Source organism: Lagopus muta, chromosome 4, assembly GCF_023343835.1.
Source record: "Lagopus muta isolate bLagMut1 chromosome 4, bLagMut1 primary, whole genome shotgun sequence".
Classification (NCBI taxonomy): domain Eukaryota; kingdom Metazoa; phylum Chordata; class Aves; order Galliformes; family Phasianidae; genus Lagopus; species Lagopus muta.
Window position 1 is genome coordinate 20,387,380 of NC_064436.1, and position 24,371 is coordinate 20,411,750.

General features: G+C 41.6%; 2 protein-coding genes across 14 annotated transcripts in view; one reads left to right on the plus strand and one right to left on the minus strand.

The window, feature by feature from the left end:
- The window catches only part of ENPP6 (ectonucleotide pyrophosphatase/phosphodiesterase 6), a 206,197-nt gene that overhangs the window by 42,520 nt on the left and 139,306 nt on the right, over nucleotides 1-24,371 (plus strand). The gene's annotated exons all lie outside the window — the stretch shown is intronic.
- The window catches only part of STOX2 (storkhead box 2), a 126,066-nt gene that overhangs the window by 12,270 nt on the left and 89,425 nt on the right, over nucleotides 1-24,371 (minus strand). For 4 of the 10 annotated variants that reach the window (XM_048942094.1, XM_048942095.1, XM_048942101.1 and 1 more), the window contains one exon: nucleotides 5,435-5,587. In XM_048942094.1, the coding sequence (XP_048798051.1) occupies nucleotides 5,435-5,587 (153 nt within the window). Of the gene's footprint in view, nucleotides 1-5,434; nucleotides 5,588-10,998; nucleotides 11,327-11,351; nucleotides 11,482-11,536; nucleotides 11,691-11,814; nucleotides 12,311-24,371 lie in introns of those variants that run through there. The other 6 variants (XM_048942096.1, XM_048942099.1, XM_048942098.1 and 3 more) reach the window with 5 other exon arrangements.

Genomic DNA, 24,371 nt, shown 5'->3' on the forward strand with positions numbered 1-24,371 from the left:
CACTGGAAAGCAAAGGGTGTTAGAAGGAATATTTCATTTTTCTTCTTCTTCCAATCAAATACCTATATCCCATTTCACCAGAACTACTTATAACAATGTACAGTCTCCTATAAAATAGTGGTTATTTGTTCATTTGGATGCCTAAGTAGTTTTCCTACAGCAGAATACCACAAAGGAAAAAAAAAAGGATTCCCCAAAATTGCCCCCCATCACCGTCTTGATTGAACTGGTTTGCTCTCCCATTAAAACATGTCTCAACTAAAACAGCTGCTCCAAAATACATGTTTTGAATGATACAGTTCAAGTTACCCAAAGAAACATTTCCACTATGCTGAAATTTACAGATCTAGCTCCTAAGAATTTGCTTCTGTCTCTCATACGCAATGTGAAGGATGCTTACTTAAGTAAATATATCACATACCAAGAGACGGTCAAGCATGTCAGCCATGCATCAGTGCCACACCAGCCGCATAGGAAACGTGGCACTGTGAACCCAGTCCTTCCCACTACCAGTACTCCTGCTGAGTTCAGTGGCGCAGCAGCAAGTCTTTAATAATTTATTAGATAAAATACCAAGTTAGCATGCTGTGCACAGGAGTAAGTTCCATGTAGAGCTAAGGGAACAAGAGTCTTAACAAAAGTAGTTTAAAAAGAAATCTGCTTGTGTTGAATGAGAAATAATAATCTTTCAAAAATGTCAGTTGAAATTGTTATCTTCGACCACTATATTTTGATGAACTAGGAACTGTTTAAGCTTATTTTGGGATACTGAGCTGGTTTATATTTTTTGAACTAAAGAAACTCTTTTTAAAAGTTATGATTATTTACTCTAGGATTTAGTTTTTCCAATAAAATTAATTCAGTAAATAAATAATTGAATCCGAAGGTAAGTTATGTTGGAAGGGACCTTGATAAGTCATGCCATTAGCCCACCTACGAAGTGCAAGAAAACTTATATCAAATTATCGTATCAGGTTCTGAATAGCTGAAAGAATGAAAATTTCATGAAATTGTGCCTTCAGTAACATTTCACCAAATACTTGCTTTTCACAGAAATACTTTGGAAAAATTTCAACCAGCTGTTCCTGTCATGCAGTTACCTTCCATACCATGTAGTGTATGGTCACCAGCTCTTTGCCCACATGTCAAAGGCTGCAGCCTGCAAGCTCCCTGAGTTCCTTACGTGAGCAAACATGAGAATGACAGCAAGAGCTCTGGCAGTATGACCAACATCTCATCACATGATTACCACACTCTGACTGTACAATTAAATGGGCTCCCAAGCATCAGCACCCAGTAACACAGTGCAAGTGAAAGGCAGGACAATGAAAACCTCAGTATCACAGAGAGCAGGAGAACTTGCTCAAAAACAGTTTCTTGGTGCGAGGGCAACTCTGGAAAAGGCATGCTCCTGGGATGGGATGATAGCCCTCAGTAAACCACTGGTAGCCCAAAGGAGTCTGGCCTTTGCAAACAAAATAAGAAGTCTTACAGTGCTGAACAAACCAAAGGTGACCAGTGCTGGAACTTACAGCCACTGGCCAAGATTCTCCTGACTTCAACAGGCACAGAACAGGCCATTTAAAATAATCAAAGAACTTAGACTTAGCAGCCCTACTGTGCTGGAAATAACAATGAGAGATAGAGGGCAAGTGATGTCAAAGATCATGGCAACTCAGAGGCGCAAGCAGAAGAAGAAATCAGATTTCCTGGCTTCCTCAAGATCTTTTTCTTCACAGTAACCTGCCCACATCATTTCTATATATAACCTGCCCTTGCATTCAGAAGTCTACTTAAGGTCTCCCTGCTCCTATTACATAGGTGCAAGAAGTAAAAAAAAAAAAACAAAAAAACCAACCAACCAGTAGTTTAGAAGCTCTATCATTTAAAATACTGCATGACAGCAGTGGTGTTATTTAAGATTATGTAGTGTTTAAATAATTCAAAAGCAGAAACTGTCTGGACACTGAATCATCAGACATGTACATTTTTTGCATCTCAAGAGAGTCTACTATGCCATCCTCTGAGCTTCCAGACAGAAGATTATGTCTTGTTTGCTGCTCACAAAGAACACTGACCTAGGGTGAACTCAGTTAATGTATGACACTTATTTTAAGTGCTACATATACATTTCACATATTTAAAGAGCTAACAGATATGAATGTGGACGTCAGAGAAATTTGCCAGCTTTCAGAAAACTTCTTACTTCAATACATGACCTAGTCACAGACACAGACACAGTTTCCATGCTGAAATATTGAACACCTTAAAACGATTTTTGTAACAACACAGACAAATTTGGATAGAAAAGAAAAATCCTTACTAAAGGCAACACAGTCTAATGCTCAATGTTTCCTTCAGCCATAGCAATACAGATAAGAGGGTCTGGCTGCTAAACACAGGAGCAGAGGTTACATTCTTAGCTCCTTATACTGGATTTCAAAGATTTACATTTAGTGCACAGGATTTAAACCATGGTCAATAAATATAAAGTAGGGCTGTACAAACATCTCATTGGGTAATTCCAAGTTAGAATAATGGAAGCATGTGCAGCAGAAACTTTCCTGTTCTTTAAAAAACCTGGTAAATAACAAATGCCACAAATAAGACATACGTTATCATTACAAACTTTTTCAATAAAATAAATTCATGAAAAATACATCTGAAGTAGTATTTAAATGGTGTTAAGTCTGCTAAAATGATTTTCTCCTGAGCTGATGCTAAGGCTTAACAAGGGATAAAAGAAATACTCTGATTGGCTCATGAAATACTAGTTAGGGATGTGGAGTGGTTGCTATGTGATGTTATAAATAATTAGCATACCTTATTTCAGATAGAGCCATGGCCCAGATTTATGCCTGCACAATGGCTCAGCAAACTAGAGGGCTAGACTGCTCGTGTAAGATCCGCACTGAGGAAAGAGGTTTATTATTCTTAGGCAGTTTGAGAATGGCATCTGGGGTCTTAGGAAATTTATATGTGCCATGAAGAGCAGTGAAGCGTCTGTTCATTAAAACACGAACAGCACAGGCAGACAAGTCCTGCTACGGGGTGAGCTACAGAGAGGTTATTTGACAGTGACAGCTACATCTACACTGGCGATGCTCTCCTCTCTCTCAGCGTATCATAACATAATTAGGAAAAATAAGCTATCAGAATATGGGAGGACATCAGATATTTGAAAATAGCCACAGTGAACAGAAGGACTCAAAAAGCCATGGCTGGTTTATGAGAGAGATTGGGCAGACAAGTGGAAATATCACTCAACATGAGAAAAGGTTCCATTCATCGTATAAAGGCACGAGATGAGTGGATAGTGCTCATACACTAAGAGAACATGCACGCTTTCTCTGTTAAACACGTTATGGCTGGAAGAGAAGGGCATTCCTCTAGAGAGGGGAAAAAACTGAACAACAAAGGGTGGGTTTGGTTTTTTTTTTTAATTATAATTTCCTTTATGTTTTAGGAAATGGAGTGGGAAAAACAAGGCTCTCCTTTTTTTCATCCCCAACTTGAGAAATGCACATGTCCATGGCCAGTGGAAAAAAGAGGCAGCAAGAGACTGTGTGCTAAGTTGCCTGAGGCTTCTTGTGAGCAGTCTGCGGCAGCAGAGCCTGTTGAATTATTTTTGATGCATGGCTCTGTCTAGCAAGAACAGCACAACGCACCATGGCATCTGATAACCATGCTCCCAGGAAACTCAAGGGATGCCACCAGTAAATTATTGTTTCCGCCACGCAATTGCGTTTTTATTAAATGTACTGATAGAATCACTGGAAAAAACACTTGCAATCTATGCAACCTTTCAAACACATAGCTATACAGAAAACGTGACCTAGAAAAAAACATCAAAATAAATTTATCTAGAATTACAATTATGAACTTCGCCTTCTTTGCATCCTATCCCTTACAACTTTTACCACGGTTTTCAACATCTGTGAAGCATACTGAAAATAAATGCTCTGCAAGCTAAACCACAAATCAGGACAGAGAGATAGTATTTACAAAATATACTTGCAGTAATCTTTTCCAAAGTACAATTATCAAATGTCAGACACAATTGTTTACCTCAAACATAGCTGTAGATCCAAAACTACATTTTAAAACCTCAGAAGTGAGTGCCAGTTGCAGCAAAAGTCAATGCAACCTCTAAGGCTTTGAGTTAACTCTTGCTTTGTAACTTTTAAGATACAAAAAAGTTCAAGACATGAAAACACATAGGATCATAGAATGGTTTGGGTTGGAAGGAACCTTTGAGATCATCTAGTTCCAACCCCTCTCCCACAGGCAGGGACACCTCCCACTAGACCAGGTTGCTCAGTCTGGCCTGAAACACTTCCAGGGAGGGGGCATCCACAACCTCACTGTGTTATGATCACCGTTACAATTAGGCTGCCTAGAAGAAGCAGATACATCAGTAGTTTCATTACTGAAGAATTTTTAATTACTGCTTTTGTGTCATTAAAAGATGTACAATAAAGAATTTTCTTAGCTAGTTCAGAGAACTGTAAACTGAGGGACAGTTCCCCAAACCTTTTAGTCATAGAGAGTTGCCAAGTTAAAAATAAATTAAAAAAAATATTCAAGCTAGAACTGCATCCAAGATGACTCTGAAAGTCCCTGCATGCCAGACCGACAGCCTCTTCCCAGCTTAAATATAACACCCTCCTGCTGAGGCAGACACATCATCACCATTGGACTCCAGCACTCATATCAGGCCCCGCCAGATTTAAGAGTCTCTCCCACAGGCAGGATGTGGGAAACCCACTCTTTTTAAAGAGAATGCTCTACACAGAGACCTCTGTGAGGTCAGCCCTACAGAGAGTGAATGATGGCACTTGAAACAGCTGAATGAAGTTAACAGAGCTCTTAAAACCAGATTGAAAGCCATGAGGTAGAATTAGTCTGTTCTGGCTCCAACATATGCTTTTGTTCTCTTTAAGTAATAAAGAAGTCTTAAACTCTCCTGATTATGATGATAAAGAAGGTGTTTTGTGATAAAAGTGACAAATAGCCTTATTTATTTGTATTTTTTAAATATTAAAAAAAAAGAAACAAATGAACACAATTTGCTGTTTAGTATCTCAAGACATTGTTTTAATATTTACATAAAGTCAGGAATTGGCCCTGCAAAATGTGTATCTCACATGAATGGCTCCATCAAATGGAACTTCTCTGTGCATATAAGAAAAAAGAACAGAAAATTTTAACATTGGAACCCCAAAGCCTCCTTTTACTTTTGGGTATCATCTCATGATTAATCAGTATTCCCATCCAGGAAAGTTAAGATAAACAGATTACTAAATGCTGAAACTCCATCTTCTAAGGAAGCCGAACAGACAAGCATCTTTTAGGCAGTGAGTGGGGGGACTCTTTAACTGCCCTTTTACAGGCATGAGCTCTTTTGACCAATGATTTATTCATGCACAGTTACCTGGGAAGCAGGTTGTTAGGTGCTCCATTAGTGCTTCTTGTGTGACTTGTTTTCGGGCAGAGTTCATTGCTGAGATGGCCAGGCAAAGGATTTCTCCAAGTGGAATAAACTGTGACTGACTGATGGGAGACATGCTGATTGGTGATACATCACCTGCAAAAAAACAACAGATGTGCAATGAAGCATTCTCTATAAAATGCTGCCCACAGAACAACGATGAAGAGACACAATTGGAAATGATGCATACAGCTCTGCAGTCTTTGTACTCTGCAGAATGAGAAGCATCCAACTTATTTCAACCAACAAGCTTATTTCAAAACTTGGACACGGTGATCTTTGGAACAGGGGAGATGTACACAGTGCAGATATACTTTCTCAAAGGGTGCAATAGGCAGAGTCAGAAAAATGCCTACAAATCGTCATTTAAGGTTGCAAAACCTTACATTTGAACATTCTAGTAGGTAAATCCATACACAAAAGCGTTATACACATTTTTCTGGATGCGGAGATTTCACAACCCATTCATTCAATGGCTAATGGTATGGACTGCCTACCACTTCCATTTGACAGACTACATCTATTAGTGACGGAGATTACAAAAATATGTTGATGTGTTAATGAATACCATTTCCACTCAGCTGGTGAAGTGGAACACACTCTTTTAAGGCACAGAAGCATTAGACACCTCAAGATTGATACTTCCAATAAGTCTGTCTCAGATCTACATGTCTAATGCCTTTGCAAAGATCACATATTTTTAGGAGTTTTTATGGTTCCAGGATGGCCTGAAAATAAGCTTTGTTGTAACTTCACCCAAATAGCTTTTTCTCATGTCATCTTTAAACATAATTCTCTAGCCCATACTTAAAAGACCACTGAAAAATCCTTAAAGCAAAAGTTACTGAAGAAATGATAATTTGATAATACTAGCAAGATTGCACAACTACACTTAAAGACATGCATTTTTACATACTTTATATAAATATAGAACTGATCTTACATGCTGCTCTTTACCTCCTCTTGAAAGGATAACAGTTCCCTGATGATCTCAAATACAGGGGAGAAACAGACTAAGAGATTTCCTTTGACAGTGGAAAATAAATATTATCCAAACTTTTCTCTGTAATTTTGAGGATCTGATATTTGCCCTATGAATTCTATATTCCTATTATTTCTACTAGGCAGGAATTTCAGTCCCTGAAAGTGATTATCAAAATGCATTTAGCCTTGCATTACAATCATTACTTTGTTAAAGAAAGGAACTGGTGAACTGGTGAGAGTAGCAAATTGTGTAACTGTTTCAGAGAGACATACCAGCAATGTTTTTCAATACACCAGCTGTACAATCTGTTGTGTACAACAGTGATACACGTTACCCGAGACATAATAATGATTTAAACTACACATTGGCACTATGCTGCCTCCTGACTGCTGCTGATTAATCAGGCCTGATCACATCATTGCGACAATCCCATCACAGCAGTTTTCCTCCAGCTTCAACACAGCACACCTCAAGACCCTCCTCTTGAGTGACGACAGAGTGATGACCTTAACACATAAACTGTTCTGGATATTTTCACCTATACATGCCCAAGAAGCTCCTGCCAGCAGTGCTCTTTGCATGCAAGCACTATCAGTCAGAGAGGTTGTAGACAGCTTACAGGGAAATGTGAGGAGGTATAATTCCACATGACTCAGGAACAAATCCTGCTTGTCTCTTCATCACTGAAGAATGGGTAAAGAACATCACAGTTATTAATTACTGTTTACTGATAACTATGCCTGCTATCAGATGAAATTTGTCTATCCCTGTTATCACCGAGACACACAAGTCACCACTGCACTTTGTCTAGGAGAATGTTTTCTTTAATGGTTAATTCCACGTCTAAAAAGCATCAGAGTTACACCAAGAATCATGCAGATTGAGGTACACGATTTCAGAAGCTTCTGCCCTTCATATGCAGAGGATGGGTGCCACAAGTTCCCTTGTGAGCAGACGTGGGCTGGGAGCAGCCCGGCTCTCTCCACGGACAACACCACGCCTGCAGGGCACACCTTTGGGATCACCCTGTTTGGGCTTGTTAACTTAAACCTAGCTGAACACGGGTTACGCAACAGTAACATTTACCTGGCTTTTAGTCACCTTGCACTGCGCACAATTTCCCTTTTCAAAGCAGGCCTCCAGCATGGAATTACTTTTCTAGCTTAGCATGCGGAAAACATTCAGTCTGCTTGATTTGATCACTGCCAGTTGGGTCCTCATTGTCAACAACAAGTTGAGAGTTTCCACCAAAACATGAACTATTTCTATTTCCCATACCTCACCCACCAGGTCCTTAGCACTAACACAACCTTTAGCAGAGCATGCTATTGCCAGCTAACAAACATTTCACTAACAAGAAATAAGACGACAATTGCACACAAAACCACAACTTCAATGTCCGTAAATGGAATGGAAATGGTCAACAAGTATTTGTTTACATGAGAGCCTTCCTTTCTGTTTTGTAAAGGACTATCACCAGTCACGGCTTTACATTCTTCCATGGAATATTTTTCAACCTTCTTTATGATGAGGCAACTCTTGTTTCGCCTCTGTTGCGTCCAAATTAACTCTGCAGCCCTCTGTCAGTAATGGTCCGCTGGAGCTAATTAGTGACTCTGGGTTTAGAAAGGCTGACACACATTGGTAACACCAGCAGTAGACCCAGTGATAGAAAGTCAAAAGTCCCTCATCCAGGGAGGCTCTAATTTGCCAGGTTTCATCTTAAATATCCCGCGGCTCTGGGAAATTACAAGCACTCTGTGGTTATAGTTAAGTGAACAAACTTATCTGATGCACAACACAACATTTCCTTGTGTTTATGATTCAATATATTAACATCAATTATGTGTATAAATACTGCCTAGCCCTCTGAACAGAAGGTTGACTACAACTTTTTTTAGGAAAATCCATTAAAAAAAAAAAAAAGAATAATCAAATCTGCTTCTCCTACTTTTTTTTTTTTTCTTTTGGAAGACCACATCGCTTACACAAACCAGCCAGCATATGGCTCCTGTTAGCTCTGGCTGATGCTCGTCTCAAGCAGCTTTCTTTTGAAACCAAATTACTATCCTTGACTTTCAAATGTTTATGTTCCCAATTAAATGAAAACTGAAGCTCAGAAAGCAGTTTTCACCAGCTGACTGCAAGCTCTGTTTAAACACTATCTATATATTTATATGTATATGCATATAGTTTCACCTCTGTTACTGCAGTGCCTTTCCAATGATCTCTTTAAATAAATTTTAAAAGTTTTTCTACACTTTTTAAGTGGTGCCTCATTTTAAGAAGTGTCTAAGCATATAACAAACAATAAATGGGGGCTGTCCTCATTTATGCTGTAGGGGGATTTATAATTCCACCCCGTGGGAAAACAATAATTTCTGTTACTTAGAACAAGAGATTAATTAACAAATAAAATAAATGCTTTGCTCCTACATAGCACATTTCTTCAAAACGTTCACAAAAACAGAGTAACCATAGCTATCTTCAACATACAGATGAGAAAGTGATAGTCTGCAACTGAGCTGGCAAAGAAAATTCACCTCTTCCAAACCACGTGAACCAGAGCACTTCCCATGCCATTTACCTACTGTCTCTGTTCACTCAAAGTTGGGGTACCACCATCCTGGCAGAAAATGAGCTACACTGTATTTCTCACCATCTATCAGTAATTAAACTACCAGCTACATACAGATGACAGAATTTTAATTAGCAATTCTGCTGCTGGAAAGAAGTGACTTAGAAGTCAAACTCTCTGTCTCATGAAGTTTGCATGAGGACTGTTTGAAAAATCACCTCCTGACTTATGAATGGAACCGATTCAGTACAGCCATTCAAAAGGATAATTCACAAAATTACAATGCAAAGCCACAATTTATTAGACTCTCTATATACTCCTTCCTTGAAATGTTGAAGAAACCCTCTGATTACACTATGCATGCTGTGATATACAGAAAGCCAAATTGGCCATCCTGGCTCTCAACACCTCTGCAGCCTTTTACCTCCTATGGCCCAAAATAAGCTGTAAACACAATTTCTGGCCTGGTTTCCATGGGAAATGAAGCTTGCACAAACACAGTCTGGGTACATTCATGTGCCAGAAAGGTCGGGACTCAGTAGACAATAGAGACTCTACAACAGTGAGCACTTACTACACGTGCTCCAACTGCTTGGTGGGGCAGAGCCACGTCCCACCAGACATGAGAGAACCTAGTCAGAAAACACACATCAGGTCACTTTTCTACTGATTACAGGGTTATGGAATTGATCAGAAAGAATCAAACAACTAGAGTGCTTCATGGCACCTCATGGCCATAGATGCAGTTTCAACAAAAATTCCCTACACACATTTTCTTGGTAACAACATGTTTTGGTCAACAATCAACCACAGTTTCGATCCAGGAAGAACTAGAGCTGCTCTTCAAACACAAGAGAAGTAACAAAAACAATACTACCAGTAAGGGATAGAAAGAAGGCTCTTCAACTATTACATTTTCACTATTATTACTATTATTACTATTATTATTCAACTACTATATTTTCACTTCCCTCCCCCCTCAAAAAAAATACTGAAAGTGAAAAGTCTCTTTTAGGAAAAGCACATTATCAAGTTGACTTGCAGAAGCAACAGATGCCTCACAGGTAACATACCTGGCCTGGGTTGCACATTACTCCCTTTTCACCCAAACCTCAACATAACTGATCACTCTAATCACAGAACACCTGCTTAGATGTGGCAAACTAAACTTTTCATATGTGAATTCACAATGATGATATACAATTGCCATTTTAAGCCAGATCATGCTTTCATCTCATTAAGCAACGTGAGGGAGCAGAAGGACATGCAGATTTCTATATTACCCAGATTACACTGAAATGCCTTGGATCTACATTAGCATATAGTAAGAAAGAACACATTTTACTAGCCAAATCTGAAATACAGAAAATCAGAAATTACATTGTTTTCACTGTTCTCAGCCATAGCTAAGTCTTCATTTTAAACCACATTTTGGAGTATTTTTGGGACAATGCAGCAAACTGTGCTTAGTAGATGGTTATGCATATCAGAGGGCTGATTTTCAATAAGAAAAGTTAAAGATTCTGCCATTTATTCACATTTAAGAGCAGGTTAAACAAAGGCGTGTCAAGTGCAGTAGCAGACATTCTCTAAAGAGGAAGGAAGCTCATTCCACACCTCCGAAACTCATGCACATCAAAATATACCTTCTCTTGCAGATACAGATACACTTCAAAAATGCAACCTGGCAATGTGACCAGAACAACTTTAACCAGTCTGAAGAAAACACAGCAACCCTAACAATGAGTAACCACATGATAAATACTTGCCTCTGAACAAAGTTCTAGTTCTCTACCAGTTATGAACTGCACTTCAATTACGTAAATTTATCTTCTCACTTGGTCAGACCCAGCTAAAAGCACGATCTCCAGGTTCATCAAGTGCCACACCGTGTTTGGAAAGAGGTGCTACAATACCCACAGTCTCCAGATTTGTCTTACGTACATTTCTCCTGAGTATTTCCTGAAATGTAAATTTCCTTTTCTTGGTTCATGTCCAGTGGTCAGCTGCCTCCTGATCCAAAGTGATATACATCCCAGCACGTGTTATGACTATAATCATAGAAAGTTTCTGCTGGAGCACGGAACTTTCCCAGAGAGGATTCAGTTGAGATTTTTTGAGGTACTGCTTATCCTGGGATGAAAGAGGGTAGACTGCTGTTTTGTTTTGTTTTGTTTTTTTAATATATTGTGTGCTTTAGAATGTGTTTACACAAACTGTAATTTCCAAATGCATCTCTTAGTAAATGTCCATGTCTATATTCCTGGCACACAATATGTTAAAAAAGGGGGACTTACCTGAACCCCTATGATCTGGTTCCATGCTCCAGTACAGTATCCAGAGTATCTGTGATGTAAGAACACTGTGCATATTGGGGCTTTATATCACTGTGGAAGCTGGCAGCAGCAGAGATCAGTGCCACAGGACCTGAAAGAAGGAAAAATAAAGCATGCTTTTAGGCAGCAATATGCCAAACACCCACCTCTTTAAGAAGGATGTAGAGGCTTCCAGAAAATAAAAGAGAATGCAGTATCTGTGCAGCTCCACCGAAGGGAATGCCATTTCAGACTTACTTCTCACATAAGTACAAGAAATAAATGGTTAAGAAATGAAGGGGAGGAGGAAGCAGAGAAGCTAAAGGGCCCTACAAATACAACTCCCACACGGGTGTTTTGAAAACAACTCTCTCCTTTTTGCCCCATTTCCACAGCACAGCTGGAATCCCATTCTGACACCACCCCCTGTTTCGAAGGCACTCACAGTCTTAGCAAAGCACCTCTCCACTGCAGTGCCTCAGGATTCTGCAGTGTCACTCCTCTTCTGCCTGGCTCTCTGCAAAGTGAAGTCATAGGAATGGATCAGCCAACCTGACTTCTCACTACCCTGCCCAGAATCCTTTGTGAACTGAAATGAGTCATCGCTCTGAAAAAATCCACCACGCAATGTTCCAGGTTTCTCCCTACGTTTGCACTGGCTTCTTTGTCTTTGAAACCAAGTGCCTCTGCTTCTGGAACTGTGCCCAGCTGCACTGTACAGGATAACAAGCCAGCCTCCTCGTTAAGTGGACAAGAAAGCTATTTACATGCATTAGCAAAGACAAGTTAAAGCTCTCTAACCCTCCGGTCGAGATAAAAAACGTACCCCCAACATCTCTTCCTGATTTAACACACACACACCCCCACAGTACACAAAACCACAATTGCTCAGACATACGTATACGCAGACACATACACACATGCTTACACAGAGCTGTATTTTCCTGAATTATTCACTATTTGAACACGACACTAATTTTTACTTTATTGATTCAAAGAAAAGACTTACTCTCCTTTGTCAGTCCCAAAGAATGCTGCAGCCTTGCACGTAACAGACAGCACTGCTCTACACTGGATCAAAGTTGTGCTGCTGCAACTGTTTATCAAAAAATTAAAAGCAGTGGACAAGTTCTTGCAAGCTCGTTTTTCATCATTCCATTCACCGTTTGGGCTTACAACAAAGTGAGCCCTGAAACCCCGCCAGGCAGAAAACGTCAAACTGCTCCAAGTGCTGAGAGCCAGTGGAGCTGCCTCAGCTTCTGCTGCTCCTGACAAAGAAAGTAATGCTCAGAACGAGGTCACTGTGTCACCATCTCACTCCCAGTGCTAGATTTTCCATTGCTTGCTGAGGATATGCTAAGCTGGAGCATCGAAAAAAAAAACACAGAAGAGGAAGGAACAGCACGTGATGAGGGACAGATGCAGCTTGGAAGGAACATTTTGAGTTATTTGGGAATTTTGATAGGAAAAAAACATTTAAAATTGTCTTTACTGTAAGAGACCTATTTCTAGTTGTGATCTGTCAAAATGAGGAGACCAGGCAGGCAGAAACAGGAGCAAATAAAACAAGCAGCACTGCCACGGGACCCTTCTTTAAAGGCTCCTGTATTCCAAGCACTCTGAAGTGTAGCAGGCACATAACCCTCACACTCCTGAAGCACAGAACTTGAGGACCCACCTATGCTGGGTCACAGTGACTTCCTCCCGAAGTGAGCACTCTGCTGCCAGCCCAGCTTTGTGATGACTCCAGCAGTGAAAGAGTCTGGCCCAGCCTGAAATAGCTCTGTTTCAAGAGGACAATACAGAGCTGGCTTGCTCCACTAACAGATCACTCTTGTTCACAGCTCTGTGCCAACTGTTATGCAGCAAAGCCATAGTACAACCAAGTTGATCTACAAGTGTAAGGCATGCAGGGTGCTCTGCTACATCTGCACTCACACAGCAGCCAGGATCTCAACATTAAAAGCTGAGAGTCTGCTACAACACACAGTCATCGGTTCCTGTGTTCATTCCAGGAAATCTTCCTTCAACTTCATAGGAGCTTTGCTTTCCCCAAGGCTCCAGGATCAGCCACAAAGCTTCCAGTGAATCCAACTTGGTGCTCCCAATGTTTGGATCCCTCAGGATCACCTCGTGGAAACTCAGCTTGCTTGTCTGCTGAGCCCACACCCACTGCACTGCAATGAAACTCATTCTGAGAAGAAACATTTGCGTGTGCTTAAAAGTGAATTACAGCATGCACTTACTGCACAAAAGAACAGGAGCAGCTTCAGGGGATGCTGAAGGTGGAAGGCCAACCATTGCACATCAACACTCAGCTGCTGAAGCCTGGAGATGAAGAAGCGATGGCTACCCATCACAGGCCATCTGCCATGACCACCACTTCCACCAGAAGTGGCCTCACTGAGCACCCCGGGGAAAATGGCCCAGTGATGGCATGGCTTCAGAAGAAACCAGACCAAAGGACATTAGAAAGATGCAAGGTCCTTCAGACCTCATTTTCCTGGCTGTAAGAAGCATACTCTTTTAGGGTGCTCATGTCCGTGTCCCTCCTGTTTTGTTAATCTTTCTGACTTACAGTTCTTAAAAAACCCACAACCAGAATCCTGTACCATATTCTAATGCTCCTGCTAATTTCTCACCTGCATCACATACAAGGAAATTTACATTTCCAGGCTTTTGGTGGATATCCTGCTTTACATGAACCAAAAATGAAGGCTGTTTTTTCCACAGCTGTACTACACTGGCAGTCAGCTGTCACAGGCCCCACAAATGACCTCTTGCAGGTATCTTTTTATGCTGTTTCAAGCAGACGAGGTGGAGGCAAGCACTCCAGGCTTTGGCTTCCAGGACTGCAACTTGGCCCACTGACACTTCATCACTCACTCACTGGGTATGAAGCCCTGCCTATCCAAGTCTTCTAATTTCAGCATCTCCATTGCTATAGAGCCACACAAACTAAAACGAAAAACAAGTCACACTTTACACCTTGCCTACACAGGTTAAAACCAGGACCCAGTGCAACACTTGCTAAATCACTTGCTAGGTAACACTTGTTACTATCCAGTAAACAGTGTCTCAATGAGCCCTTCAGCCTTTACAGAAGAAACAGAACAATCCACAAAACTTCACCCCAAGATAGCTGGCGGCTGAAACAATCGTGCTTTTAGAAAATCACCCACCCAGGCAAGTAAATAACAATTTTAAATCACGGGAAGAATTCTCTAAGTTAGATTTTACAGCCGGGACTGTACAATGGGATGGAGGAGACTAACGAACAGCAAAACCTTGATTTATTTTCTTGCATAGAAACCTGTTACTACAAATTCTGTGAATTAATACTAAACTTACAGCGTTACTAACCTAAAAATAAATAAATAGATGGATAGATGGACAGGTGGATAGACAGATAGACAGATAGATAAGGCCTGCCTATTTTCTGGCAGTGCATAGTTTAAATGCAAGGAAAGACAAAAGCACTGAAAAGGACCCGGCGTTTCACAAGACAGCACGAGCACGTGAGAAACAAAAGAGAAAACCAACAATGATAAACCTCGACGTTTTCTTTTAGGGCAGGAATCTCATAAGAGACCCTTTTGCCAACACCCCTACAAGAGCAGAACATGGCTGTTGGAGCACAACGATCAGCTGCCTTAGCCCCTCGCTCCACCCTATCGACTTCAGTGTAGCCAGCATAGTGTCAGTGTGACTGGGAATGCTGCAGCACACACGCAGCAAGTCAGCAGCTGAAATTCTTGGAAGGTGAAAGGATGATTAGCAACACATGCCGACTCCTCTTATTTTATTGATTGCTGTAACTGTGGCAGGATTTTCATCCCAAAGATAACACAGAGGTGGTTACAGCTTTGCAAACAAATAGTGATGACTGGCAGATAACTTCAGGTTAGAGTAAGAGCCTGCAACATTGAACCAAGTCCCATGGTACTGCAGCAGTCTTTAACAGCTCAGTTTTTCCTGGCTAGGAGAGAACTGATGAAAAGGCCAGGGATGGAATCAATTATAATAGTGCCAAAGTGGTTTTAAAAAGAAAAGGTTAGACACTCCAAAGACTTAGCAGTTTAGAGTTCACTGGGTCATTTCCAACTAGTGTAACTACCAGCAAACACAGAAACCAAAACCTACCTCCCCAAATAAATGACATGTCTGGAAGCAGAGGTTCTCCCAGTTGAACAGCTCACTAGATTAAATGCATTTCCTCCCATCCATCTCACATGGACTTTGCTTAATTTTACTCAGTGCTCATTATATTGCAGTAAACCAAAACCTTCAATGGGTGTTTTACTACTATTACAAGAGTAAAACCTTCCTGCATGCTACTTTTCTAGAATCTGAAAATTTCCCTGTCTGTGAGACATAAACTGAACAGGCTATTTCAAACACAGGCAGAATTATCAACTTCACAGACAACTACCTCCTGTGTGACTTCATACGTATTTCCTAATTCACACGAATAATCATCACTCATCCACCAGTTCCACCAATTTGACACCAGCAACATGCAGACCATGCTCCTGAAGTGGCAGAACCAAGGGTATTACAGCATGACATCCTCCCATGCTCGCTGCATTGCCTTCCACAATACTGCTGACGTCACTGCTTTGCCAAATGCTTCATCTGCCTCACTCCACTGCTGCCAGGCCCTTCTGAGGCCCTCGTCAGCCATCTTAATGAATCTGAGCAACTGTGACCAGACAACCCACCCTTCAGATTTCTAATGCAACCATCACAAACTAAACACTGCGCATAGTACAGTTAACCATTTCCTGGGATGAGAACTGGATGTTCCTCTTTTTTTCTCCCCTGTACTCTACACAGGGCTCAACAATCACAGAATCCTTAAGAGTTGGAAGAGATCTCTAAAGGCCATCTAGTCCACTTCCCCTGCAACGGACAGGGACATCCACAGCTAGATCAAGTTGCTCAGAGCCTGGCCCAGCCTGGCCTTGAAAGTCTGCAGGAACAGGGCATCCTTGTGCTCCTCGAGTGCTGCTATGACCCAGTTTTCTGAAAGACGAAAGCACATAAAAATAGTTGTGTGTTTGCCCTCTTATCCAGTACAGAGGAAACTAAACTAGGATATAAGACTGGGCTCCTGAAGAGGTGACCTCAGGAGCTGCTCATGGTCTCAAATGACACTGAATTAAACCAAAAGGCTACCAAAAGAAAGAGGAGTAACTTCTTGAACAAATGTCCACATGAAATTCTTAGATTAAAACATAGGGATGTATAAATCTAAGCTCTGGATAAATACATTTCATGGCATGGTAGGAGAACATGCTGCACTAACCAGCCCTCACCAGGGCTGAACAGAGCCTTAGAAATAAGTTTTGAAATCTGTGCTGTTTCTTCTGTTTGGTACCAAGAAATTTTAGCCTTAGAGCTAATGTACAGGCTGCTTAAAGAAAAGCCTGGGCTGTGAAGATTGAAGTATGGTCAGTGTCAGATTGCAGGGCAAAACAAAAAAACAACAGATACAAAGAAAAACATAAGAAAGGTTAAAAGGAAATGCAAGGAAAGAGATGAATACTGTTTGATTCCTAAAGCAGGCGATGCAGCAGATGTGATGCTAATGATGAAAGAAGACTTGCTAAAAGAATCCAAATGCTTAACGGGGCTGAACGGAAGCAGGAATAACAACCAAATGGTGAGAAATAAACTTTCCAGCTGTACAAAGGCTGGGAAAATCCAAGGGTCTACAGGATTGCTGGAATAAGCAAAGTGGGAACGGCTGTCTGTTTTGGTGAAGAGAGAAGTGAACAAAGGGACAGTTGTTTTCCACAAGCCAATCTGCATGTGCTCTGCATCCACCGGGCGCTTGCCTTTGTTTTGTTTTCTAGGCTGACCTTCACCTTGTGCTACAAAGGACTCAATGAAAGCCTCAATTCCCAGCCCCAATTAAAAGCCTGAGAGAACGAACACATCTTGCTGTCAGCCCAGAGCTGAAACCCAATTGCCAGTGCTGCAGCAAAGGGAGCATCCTCCAAAGCTCGTGCTCTGACGGACGGAACCTGCATCCTCCAGTGATTGCAGATGAGCTGTCACTCTTTGGAGCTTGTAAAGTTCCTAAAAAGAAGCACTGGGTTCGTTCTTCAATGGGTTGCTTCTAAGCTTTTATGATGCAGGAGCAAAGCCAGCAGAAGGATGGGAGTTTAAGGGGACAATAGAGAAAACACAGAGTACATTAGTGTGCATGCTAATAAGGTACATATGCAGTACCACTCCACTGAGGGAGCAAGCAGTTTGGGCAGTCTGAACCAAAACATATGAAAGCTGTTAAACATGTCATCACCAATACTGTCTTCAGAAGTTTACTGCTGCTTTACGAGAACCCCTTCAAAACACACACGCACAAGTAGTTTCTAGAAAGGAGGTGTAATCCACCAGGACTTGAAAATGCGTGGCTTCCCAATGTGTGTCTTGTGTGTCATGTGTGGTCTGCCAAGCCTTTGCAGGAGGATTTTGCTTAACTTGTGGTATTGGATTTTAACTGTGGTACTACGTTTAATTGAGATGTTGCACTGCAGCTTTATCATGCAGCATCTGGTTTGGTACACTCCCTGATCCCAATTTGGGGAATCTCTGGGTACAGGGATAAGATGGAAACGGACTGCAAAGCTTTTGTTTGAGAGAATATTTCACAGCCAGAACTACCACCACGTAATTATACCTATGGAAATCCACACTTACTCTGGAATGAGTGATTTTTAAACCTGATTTAGTTTAAATACCTTCCAAATATTACACCAATGACTGCAGCTGTACAAACGTAATCCTGCTAAATTCCTCTGCAGGAACTTTCATATCACACATTAAAAAAAAAGTGAAAACAAAAAAATGACATCAATTGTAATTAACAGTCAAAACAGAATACAAATTTTAATAGAGATGGAAATGTGTCTTCCTGTTGTTCAGTAACACCCCTCCCAATGTATCCAAAAATTAAACATTTAAAATAAAGGAATTATTCTTTTCTTTTAATAATATTTTTTTCTTGGGTTCTGGTAACTTCACTATTGAAGACAGAAAACCACTGAGATGTAAAGTTACAAATTCTATTTCTCCAAAAGCTTCCTGTTATGGTCAAAGGCAGAGATATTAAAAGAGCCAAGTTTGGTTCCCATTGCCATATGTTGTTTCTAATAGTCACAGCTTGTGTTTCAAAACCAATGTAGGTTTGTACTTCCCTTTATCTACACTGAGTGCTGCTGTACTCTCAGTACTTCTGAAAATAAGGACAGTCATGGAGGAGCCTAATTTTAGACACTCGTTCCTGCAATCTGGCAATAAAGCTCAGACTTGAATGTGAACAGAATCCATGCATGCAAGTTACTTAGTAATATCTGAAAGTCTCAAGCCTAAGTTATATTAAGTCTGAGTTATCATCTCCTTCATATTTGAATAGTTAAGACCCTAAGTGTCTACTTAATGGCATAAATGTTTTACTGATATGTATTTCATCTTGTACCTGAGAAACTTCTCTCAATGGAATTTTTAGTGTCACAGCTGTTTACAAGATATGCTTTGGTTTTACAAAGTCATATTCTTCAGATGAAGAAGAGGGATAGTAACAAGGAATTAGACAAAATAATTCCACTATTCAGTGGAATTCCTCCTGGTGTCTTTAGAGATGTAGGGTGAGAAAGCTTTGTCTAACTTCCCAGTGACATCTTCGTGCTGATAACATAAGACTTTTCAAGGGTAGGAACAACTTTGCCAAAAATAATCACCACAAATTTGCCCCTGACACACAGCCTCTGACTATCATTCATCACCTATGCAGACAGGTATGATACATGTGTGTTTGCCACACAGCACTCCTTGGGAAGCACTAGCAGAACACCAACAACACACATGCACAGAGAGCTGGACGGCTCCTTCCTACAGCAGTGAAGTCACAGTATAGGCCCTGTGATATCACAACGTTCTCCACAGCAACAGCCTATGAGGTCACAAATAACAGATTATCACTTTGCTGCAGGATTAAGGGAAATAAGAGGCTGGTCTGTCAGGAAGATGGGTTTTACTTCAAATAAAGGGAATTAGGAGAATGCTGAAAATAAACAGGCTGTAAATTGTCTTTGTCTGACAAGTTCCCTTTCTTAGCTGGTACTGTAAAATAAGATACTGCTTTCATTGACAGCTTTGAAGGAACTGAGTGAACTGGAGGCTGTCTCTTGAGTTATTACACAGCAGATGAATCCTGAAACAACTTTCGTATCTTTTGACTCATTATTTTGATTTTGCAAGTGCAGACAGACCCCCCTCCTCCCACTTTTTGCTAGCTACTTTCCTCACAGGTGTTCAAAGCGGGCGCTAAAGTAAAAAAAGAACACACACACAAAAAGAAAAAACACAACAGAAAAGGAACAAGAAGTCTGGACGCATCTTGAACCAGAACATCTCATTGCTAAGGTAAGAATCTGGGAAGATAATCCAAACTGGGATCTATCTTCTGAAAAAAGATTGAAAACAGTACACATTTTAAGTTACGGTGCTTTAAGTACTTGTTTAAAATGCAAGAAGCAGTGATTGCTTAGAAGAAGCTTCCCCAGAGAATATGCTTAAAGTCATAGGAATCATTCTTGCAAGAATTACTGTTAAAATGAAATACTTGTACCAAAAACTCCTTTACGCTCCTGGTGATTCATTTTTTCCCCAACAGAGAGGGCTTACTCTCTTGTAAATACCGACTTTGAAAGTTTTGTGGTCAAGGTGATGATCCTGCCCCTATGCTCTGTGCTGTGAGACCTCACCTGGAGCACCACATCCAGATGAGGAGTTCTCAGTGCAGGAGAGACACAGACCTGTTGGAGTGCATCCAGAGGAGGGCTGCAAAAATTACCCAAGGGATGGAACACCTCCCTACAAGGACAGGCTGAGAGAGCTGGGGCTGTGCAGCCTGGAGAAGAGAAGGCTCTGGGGAGACCTGAGAGTGGTGGTGAGGCACTGGCACAGGTTGTCCAAAGAGGTGGTGGATGCTCCATTCCTGGAGACAGCCCAGGTCAGGATGGAGGGGTTCTGAGGACCTGACAAAGCTGTAGGTGTCCCTGTTCAGTGCAGGGCAGCTGGACCAGATGGCCTTCAAAGATTCCTTAAACTCAAATAATTCTATGATTACTCACAGAGATCATACATTCCATGCATGCTCGTACATTAAACCTCTTTTCCCATATTTTTGTAGTAATTGCCCACTTTTCCAGAGACTTGGCAACTCAGGCAGCCCAATGTCTGCAAACTAACTGCATACAGATTCATCTCACACGTGCAGGAGGCCCAACATATCATGTCTGCTAGCCGTGCTTAATTTATCCATCTGGGACTGTCCCACATTTATGATTAAAATCTAGCAAACCTAAAGCAGCCTGTTTTGTAATTTACAACTGGTGTTGTGATGCAACCATGAAATGGTTTTACAGCATGAAAGCATCTTGCAGCTTCAGGAGAACTGTGAGTAAGGCCCTGCTCAGCTTATCCTGGCCCAGGGAGAGGTCCAGCACCAAGTTCCAGCAGCACTGCCCACTTACACTCTAGGTGGAAAATGGTGGGCTGCTCTGCAGCTGCTGACTAAGCTTTCACCTGCAGTCCTATTGTAGAGTCTGGAAAGCTTAGATCTCTGTTTTGCAGAGGAACAAGAGTAAAAAAACAAAAACAACAAAAAAAACCCACTAGTGATAAATAATACAGGCAGACTGGTGATCTGCTTCATAGTGTTTTAAACACACTTTGAAATTCTGCAACGTGCTTAAGAACACATTTGCTTCTTTGCCCTCCAGCCCAGCAGCGAGGAGCCCCGGCTTCCACGTGCCACATGTACTCGCTTTGCCACTCAGCACTCCAGCTCTCCGGGGCCGCATACAAACAGCGAGGCTGTGCCAGAGCTGGACCAGACCCCGCCGCTCCCTTTCAACCCGCAGCGAGAAACAGACAGACGCTCCGCAGCGGCCCGCCGCCACTGCCCCGTGCCAACGTCGGTTAGAGGCCAGGTGCCACCGGCGCTGCCGCAGCACGAAAGCGAGCACACAGGCCTCGACGAGGAGGGATCTCCGCCCGGCTTGGCACCTTCGCAGCGGCTCCCCCCGCCGCATCGCCCCGCTCCCGGCATGCCCCGCGCGGGGCTCGGCAGCCCGTCGGCATGGCAACGCGTGGTCCGTCAGGGGTCCCCACGCTGAGCTCTGCCTTCAGCTGACATGCAAAGCTTACACACCAAGAAGCAACATCCGCCTCGCTTGAAGAAACTAACCTTACCTTTGCACCAAGCACGTTCCCTGCATCTTTCAGCCACAACTAGCGCCGGCGTTTTGCCTCACATCCACAGCCCCAAGCTAGCAGGCGCACAGACCTGAGAGAAGTGGACCTCAAAACATAAAATACAACGAAGGTTTTTGTTGAGTGGCTTCTTTGGGGCTGGGATTGTAAGGTTTTATTGCTTGGGTTTTTCATTTTTGGCTTAAACAAACAAACAAAACAATGACAAGGTGATAAGGCAGATTATCCAGTTCTCCATCACCGTGTCATCCTTCCCACCTGAAGCACAGGCATACCAGGCTCTTGGTGCTCCAAGAGGCAGCACACCACAAAAATCCTTTCGCACACCACAAAAATCCCTTTGCACACCACATGATGGTCCACATTCTGAAAACAGGGCAGGTGATGCCAGCCAGGTGCTTCCAGAAGCGGACCTGAACAGCTGCAGCAAACAAGTAACCCACCCTTACTACTAGAAGACTGAACACTTAACTATTTTATGTGACTTTTTAATCCAGTGCCACTTCATTATTGGTCTTTAAGAATGCAAAAAAGTTATTCTTCTACAGCTGTTGCTAAGGAAGGCTCTGCACCTGTACTAATGTTTAGGCATTCTACTTGTCTAAAAAGATGTCATCACCTAAATAGATTATAGGAAAAGGAATATTTTTTGCACAAGAATGGTAAAATGACCAGCTACCTCTATCTTGAACGAGTGCAGGAGTTTCTTTGTCTCAAACATGCTTTGTAAAAACAGAAACCAGCAAACAAAACCTAAAGTTGTAGAGCAAATGAGAAAGTTGCAACAACATCCTCAGCTCCTTCCGCTTCTGCTTATAAAATGCTGACTACATAGGCTTTTAGGCAAGCAGGAGATTTTGTTTCCAGAGCCAAATCACAGGCTAGCAAAGGTGTATTGCTGCGGATCCAGAGGATGAATGTGAGCTTTGCTCTCAGTGCGGATCAAAGGCTTTCTTTCAAGTGTAAACGGTCATCTTGGTTTTTCAGGGCTGGTCAGTCTTACAGTCCACTAGAATCAACAATTAACCACACAAGGCTGGTGGATATTTACAAGAAAGCTAAAGCAGGGTTTATGTCAGAGTAACATGGTGTTTAAGACACAGCTGATGCAAGCCCTAGTGCAAAACTGAAGGTCGGCAGTATGCTGTGGTCAAGAATCAGCAGAATGACTTCATCCTCCTCCAACACTCAGGCAAAAGGAGGGGAGCTGAGAAGGGACAAGCAGCCAATTAACCACTGATTCAGCCTGAAATTCAATGTTCTTCCCTTTATGAGCTCACTCATCATTTGAATCACTTATGCAAGCTGCATAAATGCTTTTGTTCCAGTAGCTGACATGCAACCCATTACAGGAGTTGGCTAACTTGAAAGAAGTGGAATTTTTCTGCTTGAGCAAGGGAAAAATAAAAATAAAAATCAAGAAAGTAGCATGGCAGGGTCATTACCAATATTGAAAAGCAACTACTACCATTCAAGCTGGACTAAGAACTGCTACATGGCACCAGAAGTGCTAGGTAGGATTGCCCCTGCCCTGCAACTACACACCAAAAACGTCCACATAATTTTCTTGCCTGCACTGATTTCCCACAGAATTGCTCTGGCTCCCATTTGTCATTAATATTTGAGACCTTTAAATGTTGGCAGTCTTCTCCATCAACACAACTGGAACACACCACTTTCTCTACAATTCAGGTATGAAGAAATATTTCCTTACAGGGAAGCATCAGCAGTCTAGCATTTTACAAGGTCTGGAAGAAGGCATGTCCTGCCCCAAGAAGTTTACAGCCTACTTCAGAGAAAGCCAACATGTTTCAGATAGAATCTATGAGGCCATGCAAGCATGAGATCATTTCCTCTGTGTGATTTTTAGCTTTACATACTTATCAATTGCTCCCATTTAAGAAGCTCATTTGGGGAAAAGGAAAAAAAAAAAAAAAAAAAAAAAAAAAAAGGGCTCTTCATGATTTTATCAGTTTTGGTTTTTGGCCTTGGGACCAACCATAAACCTTTAGTTAATAAGCATTTACGATTCCCTTTGTCCTCAAGTAGAGGAGGAGGAACCTGGCAAACAAGAGAGGACAAGATGAATAGTGATGGCTTCCAGCAAAACTAGCAACTGCTCAACCAAATTGCACAATTCATAAAGGAAATGCCACAACTGCTAGCTTAAGGATAATAAACCTACAACCGAACTTCATAAATTCTATTGGCACCTCTTGTTTGTATTCAAATAAAATAATTAAATACGTGTTTACATATTTTTGAAATATGTGAATGATGACCAAGCATATTAGTTGTAACGAGAAACAAACATGAGGCCTGGCACTGACCAGCAGTAGCTCCAGGAGGAGATGCACAAACAGCAAGCCTCAACTCCAGCAGTCTCCAAGAAAAGATCCAAGACAGGTCCAGCACACTGAACGCCAACAGACTAATCACCAAGACTCCTTCAAATACACCAGGAAATAGCTTTGATTCAAAAGAAGGGGAAGTAAGGATGATGTAAAACACCTTTGTAGTGTTTCAATGCCATGACATGATGGAAATGTGCCTTGGGCCTAGCTTATGCTACTCCTATGGAGTAACTCCCCAGCCATTTAAATTTTTTTTGCTGCGTCAAACGTAGTGGTGCAGAACTACATTGCTTTGTATTACCAGAGCTGACTGTGCTAGAGTTAGCACTGCCCCACGTGCACTAAATGAAATCATACTTAC